The sequence below is a fragment of the Vanacampus margaritifer genome, chromosome 10 (genome assembly GCF_051991255.1).
Source record: "Vanacampus margaritifer isolate UIUO_Vmar chromosome 10, RoL_Vmar_1.0, whole genome shotgun sequence".
NCBI classification, from domain to species: domain Eukaryota; kingdom Metazoa; phylum Chordata; class Actinopteri; order Syngnathiformes; family Syngnathidae; genus Vanacampus; species Vanacampus margaritifer.
Genome location: NC_135441.1, coordinates 10,640,083 through 10,646,082, shown reverse-complemented (window position 1 = coordinate 10,646,082; position 6,000 = coordinate 10,640,083). Strand labels below are relative to the sequence as shown.

At 37.2% G+C, this 6,000-nt stretch overlaps 1 protein-coding gene across 2 annotated transcripts in view; it reads right to left on the bottom strand.

Annotated features, from left to right (window-relative positions):
* Positions 1 to 355: 355 nt before the first annotated feature.
* Positions 356 to 6,000, bottom strand: part of il1rapl2 (interleukin 1 receptor accessory protein-like 2) — a 294,184-nt gene continuing 288,539 nt past the window's right edge. The window contains exons 16-19 of one of the 2 annotated variants that reach the window (XM_077578736.1): positions 4,694 to 4,816; positions 4,157 to 4,396; positions 3,978 to 4,008; positions 356 to 2,471 (exon numbers count right to left, since the gene is read on the bottom strand). In XM_077578736.1, coding sequence (XP_077434862.1) covers positions 2,383 to 2,471; positions 3,978 to 4,008; positions 4,157 to 4,396; positions 4,694 to 4,816 — 483 coding nt within the window. In that variant the 3' untranslated portion in view covers positions 356 to 2,382. The remainder of the gene's footprint in view (positions 2,472 to 3,977; positions 4,009 to 4,156; positions 4,397 to 4,693; positions 4,817 to 6,000) is intronic. The other variant, XM_077578737.1, reaches the window with a different exon arrangement.

Here is a 6,000-nt window from a genome sequence, read left to right as displayed (position 1 = left end):
GTCTTTCCCTATTGCATTTTTTTTTCTGTTGGATGTGCTTGAATGCTTTGTGTCCATTCATGCCTTGCCGTGCAATGATCATGTGCTTGCATCCATGGAAGAAAACCCATTTGACACTAATTATATTTCCTGACAAGCTGTAATTGGAAAAAAAAAAGGGTTGCAGTGCATGAACTTCAAAGGAGGTGATCATCCAGCTCTTGCACCTCTAGCACCACTGCTGCCAGGAGCATTATTGTTGGGTCTTCCAAATGATGAATGAGAGAGGAAGGAGAAGACAAGGAAGGGAAGGGAGCAGATAATATGAAATATGCAAAAGGATGATGACATTACAATAGTAGGAGTCAATCAAAAATATATAAAACAAATCATGTGACTTTTATTTTTCTTTAAATTATTCCAACCAATATATTCAAAGAATATTCAGCAAAATTTCCATAAATCAAAAGACAACCACTAGACTTTATATTGCAATTTGATATAACAACTAAATGATAATTATTGTATCAAATAATCTCAAATATCCAGAATTCATGGATTCCACTACTGTAAAGACAATGACAGAATTTTTTGCATAAATTCAAAACAGGTTCTCTGCTATGGTAAGAATAATAATCTTTCTTATTTCTTAAAGCTCACAAAGAACAACGCTGTGGTGCTCCATGTTGACTGTTAGCGGTCCATCTTGAAGGAGAAACAAAATGACATGGAACAGAAACTGTAGGGAAGAATTCACTCCTGTATAGATATATGTGTACATTATTGAAGCTGTACAGAGATCATTGTAACAAACCAACATTTAAAACTAAGCCAGGTAAAACTCTCACCGAGGCTAAAAAAGGATAAAACTGTCAACAAAGCCAAACATAACAAATAAGAAAATTTGCAACATTTAGGAGAACCACTCCTTTTTTTTTTCCCGTCACACGATCAACCCCCCTCCCCATGTTAAAAAAAAACTGCGACAAATGATAGTGTCAATTATTCTACCTATTTTTTGTATTTATTTATTTTTTTTTTTTACATATTTTTAAAATATATATATCCAAATAGGTGATCATGCAAATAGAAAAAGCCATGTCCTTTATGCAAAGGTTTTCCAGTTCATCCCCTTACCAGTTCAATCATATGAACACTGAAGTGGCTTGTCTTTTCCATTGCTGTCATCTTTCGTCAACAAATAAATAATTTGGACGTATTTTACATCCATGTGCACCACCTGAATGGCTTTACAATTGTAGCCATCATCCATCCACTTTCCATACCGTTTATCCTCATTGGGGTCACGGGTGTGCAAGAGTCGATTCCAGCTGAGGTGGGGTACAACCTGGACTGGATGCCAGCCAATCACAGGGTAAGGACAATTTAGAGTCTTCAATTAACCTAACATGCATGTTTTTAAAATGTGGAAGGAAATCATGTGCTTCGAGAAATCCTAAGCAGGCACAGGGAGAACTTCATCATTTGGGGAGAGCAGTCATCATTTGCCTCTTAATTTCACCAATGGGTGTCTTCCATGCAAGTACACATTTACTATCTGATAGCCAATATAACATATTTACCTACTGATAAGAATGGAATGCTATCCCAAGATTGTTGTTTGAGCTCATTCATTTTATGACTTGACCAATATGGGACATTGATTGAAGACGAATGAGAAAGTTGTTAAGTTGGTAATAATAAAAAAATAAAAAGAACTCCCCAAGTTCCAACACTATAAAGGAGTATTAGTTCTACACTGAAAAAAGAGAGAGAATAAAGTCAAAATATAATGAAAATAGGGTTAAATATACTGTAGGTATTCACACATTGCACTTAATGATCTAATGTGAGACAATGTCAAACTGTGGCATTTGGGTTTTCTTTTTCGCTCATTAAAATAACAGTGTTACTGATTACGACTTCAGTCTTGTAATTTTATTTATTTTTTCTTTTCAGTGTGGCCCAAATACAACCCCATGGCTGGTGGATTACTAAATATGGTTTAATTATCCTGGATCTTTCTCAAGAACATTTCCCCTTCAAAACATCAACAAATCCAACATGTCCATGCTTCTTAATAGTCTGCACATTTTCAGTGGCGAATCTACCTGTATTGCAAGCATATGTGTCATTTTAAATCCTACTCACCATTTTATATCAGTCTGTAATTCAGTGGTAGGGTCAGTACAAATATACAATCAGTTTAATCAATCAGTCTGTGTTGATTTGTAAGCAGTCCAGATCTTGTCCGGTCCACACGAATATTTGAGTAGTTCTTGTTCACAAAATGGGTTGAAGAGACCCCAACCCATGTCTGTAGAAGGTCCAAAAAACTTTGTCCCAAGTCATTGAGAATTTCTTTGTAATCCGGTGTCAGCAGGGCAATGTTTCTACCAGATATCAGAGCTTAGTTCTCTGCTGGTGAGTGGAACAAAGGTGCTGTTCAGGTGAAGATCGGGCTTCTTTCCAAGTGTGCTGCTCTGAGAAACCTAGGAGACACACAACATAACATGGGAATAAACAATCATCGTCTTTCAAATCTAACTTTGGATGCAATTTTTAGTGCATCCTTAAGAAGAAAATTGGTGCTGTGTTTTATAATGAAGCCATACAATGCAAAGGGTGTATCATGTAATCTACAGTTAAATCCCCAAAAATTATATACTTTTTGATTTTGCTGTGAAACGCCACCACAATGGATGTAAAAAAAAAACCCAACTACAACAACAACAACAAAAATTGAATACTGAAGTTTAAATTTTGAGTTTACATTAAAGGAGCAATAATATGCATTTTTCCCTTTTATTTCTTATTTTTATTTTTAACAATTAAAAATAGTTCCCAAGTGTTTTAATAAACATTCCATGATATTCTATTATATATTCCAAAAAACATGAAGGATTTAGAATTTCAGCACACTTAATATTCACTTGTCACAAGCTGGTTAAAATCACTCGATTTTGGTGGTGGGTTTAGTCGCATCCGAATGCCAACAAAGCTAGCAGCTACTCAGTGTTGGCAACTTATGTTAAGGGGGAAGTCAACCCCATTTTTTTTTTTCAAACAATATGTTCTATGCAGCCACACTAATCTAAATACTGCATTTTGGTTAATATTGTGTTAGTGGAATATGAGTTAAGCAGCAAAATCCAGCCTTTTTATCCATCTCATTTTGCAACCTGCTGTCGACTGAAGATGACATCAGAGTTGCTCAGGACTCAGGCAACAACCAATCACAGCTCACCTGTTTTCTGAAGCTGAGCTGTGATTGGTTGTTACCTGAGAACTGAGCAACTGTGATGTCATTTTCACTCGACAACGAGAGGCAAAATGGCCGCCTTCTGATATTGTTATAAACTCCTGCATTTTGCTGCATAACTCATATTCCACAAATGTAATTTTAATCAGAATGTTATATTTAGACTAATGAGGTCACATATAGGCTAACATATTATTATCAATAAGTGTTTAAGGTTGACTTACACTTTGGGCTTTATCACTAATTTTAGTGACTTTTCTGACTCCTGTTGTGATTACGGGTGTCACACACGAACAAGTACGATCAATGTGGATGGTGGCCTCAGTGCACACTTCACAGATCTGTAATCTCCCTACCCTAGCTAACTTTATATCATCCGCCTGTGACTCAAGCAAATCAGTGTCTTCTTCCATGTCAAAGACTATCATAGTACTTCTCGCACATGCCATTTAAAGGGAAGAAGAGGTGCCACATCGCCAAACTTTCCTTTACATCCCCTGAAAATATGCTTTTGAAAAATTAAACCACATCGTGATTATCTTTAAATCCATTTTGGTGGTGCATTAAGGCAAAATCATAAATACTCATTGTCCATTTCCAAATGCATTTGGACCAAACTATATGTGATAAAAACATTACAAAGAAATGTCTACACCCCAGTCTATCTGAAATACAGTACACAAAAATATAAAGGTGGATGAAATTTTCTTTCTACATTTCTTTTATCCAAACAGACCTCTTCTTCCCCAGTCAACTGCCCTGAACCCCTAGGGAGAAAAGAGGGGGTTTTAGTTGAAATAGGTTTTAAATCTGGGGACATGCACACAAAGTTAAGGGTGAAGAAACAGGAGAGGACTGCTAGAAGGTAACTACTGTACCAACTAACGCACTTCAGTAAAAGTGCCTTTTCCCCACCTGTCCATTCAGAAGCGTCATGGGGATGTTGCAGTAGACATGGCGCCCCCCAGGGCCCAGAGTGGAGAACTGCATGGTGGATGGAGGTGGTAGTGGGGGTGACAGGGCAGGCGGCTGTGGGGGAAGATGAAACTCGTAGCTACGGCAAAAATGTCTCATTTGGGCTGCGGTAGCCATGTGACCCCCCCCAAGAGGCAAGGTCATCTGGTTGTAGTCAGGGATCTCTGTTGCCAAGGAAACCTAAAGAAGAAAAATCAGAACTTTCTTTTAACTTTTGTCATGCAGTATGACTCAAAATGGCAATTAAATTGACCTAGTGACAAGGTGGTTCTGCTGGGCCTTGCATTCAAGGTTTAAACCCCCCCCCCCCCGAATAACATAGGCAATATATATGGAAAGTCTATAAATGCTCACAAGTAATACAATACAAGAACAGACCTTTGCAAGTTTCTTGAAACCAATTATAAAAGTTAGCTCAAGGAGACATCAACAAAAATGATAGCCAAAGTTTGAAGTCGTTGAATTGTAACAGCTGACCTGATGATGTCCATGACGATTCTCACTTGGAGGCACCAAGGATGCTGAGGTGGTTGTCATGGCAATGGTGGAGACGGACGTCTGTAGGTCTCCAAAGAGTCCCTGCTCACCCGAGTCCATCACCTGTTATCGTGGATCATTTTTCATAGAGGAGACAAACAATTGGTTGGAGCATTTACTTTTCAACCAGGGACTATCAACGCATGCAGTACATATCAGTTTAACGGCTGTAAATAAAGATATATTTTAGTTTGAAATCTGAAGAGATGAGTATGACTTATTGATTATTGTATTAGGTAGTGAGAAATGCGGTGTTTATTGTACTTGTGCCAAATAAAGCCTTGTTTTCATTATGAATTTGTATCATCCATTATAATCCTTCAAGGGAAAATTCAATTTACACAGAGCGTGATGGGAGTGCGGGTCAGTGCCTTGCTAAAGGGCACCTTGACAGTAGTCAGGGTGCAGACAAATGCTCGCCAAAATTCTGGTTGTAAATTCTTTTGCTCCGCTACTTGAACAAATGTACTACGCTGCCTTTTATCCTCCCTCATTATTATTATTTTGCTTTTATTCTTCTTTGAATATGAAAATATCGAGACTAGGCAAATCCAACTTATTGCTATTCAGTCTACATTGTGTTACTGAGCAAGATGAATGGTCCATGTTCACTATTCTTATGAAGAGGTTCAGGTTTGGGTGCTCAGTGGCCCGTGTACTGGAAAGGCACTTCTTGTACTTACATTGTTAAAGTAGACTTCACATGGTGGAATGAACAAGGCTTTTTTTTTTTTTGCGGGTCACAAGGTTCTACTAAGCTTGCACATGTTTTGAAAAGTACCAGTGTTGATGGAGCCAATAATAATAAAATACATCACATTTTTTAATAGTATACTATTTTCCATAATACACAAAGATTCTTTACAATGACATTCAAATGAAAACATAAACAAACAAAAATTCATAATGTCATATTTTATATTGTTTTTAGCCTTTTGAGGAACATGTACTGTAAACACTTTTTCAAGCTTAAGATAACGTGCATAAATCTAGAGTGTTCATGGCACAACAGATTGCAATTCCTAAAAAGTGGATTCTTGGAAAAAAGGTACAAACAACACACTTGAGTGCTTCTATTATGTGAGTGCAGGGTTATGACACACTGCTGCTCATTATAATGTATTTTGTTTCATTTTGTTAGGGATGTAGCCTTTTGACTTTCCACGAAACAGCAGAAAAACACACTGTCCTTATTACAGAATCTTGCACCAATTTCACATAGTAATTCATACACTATATCAGCAATA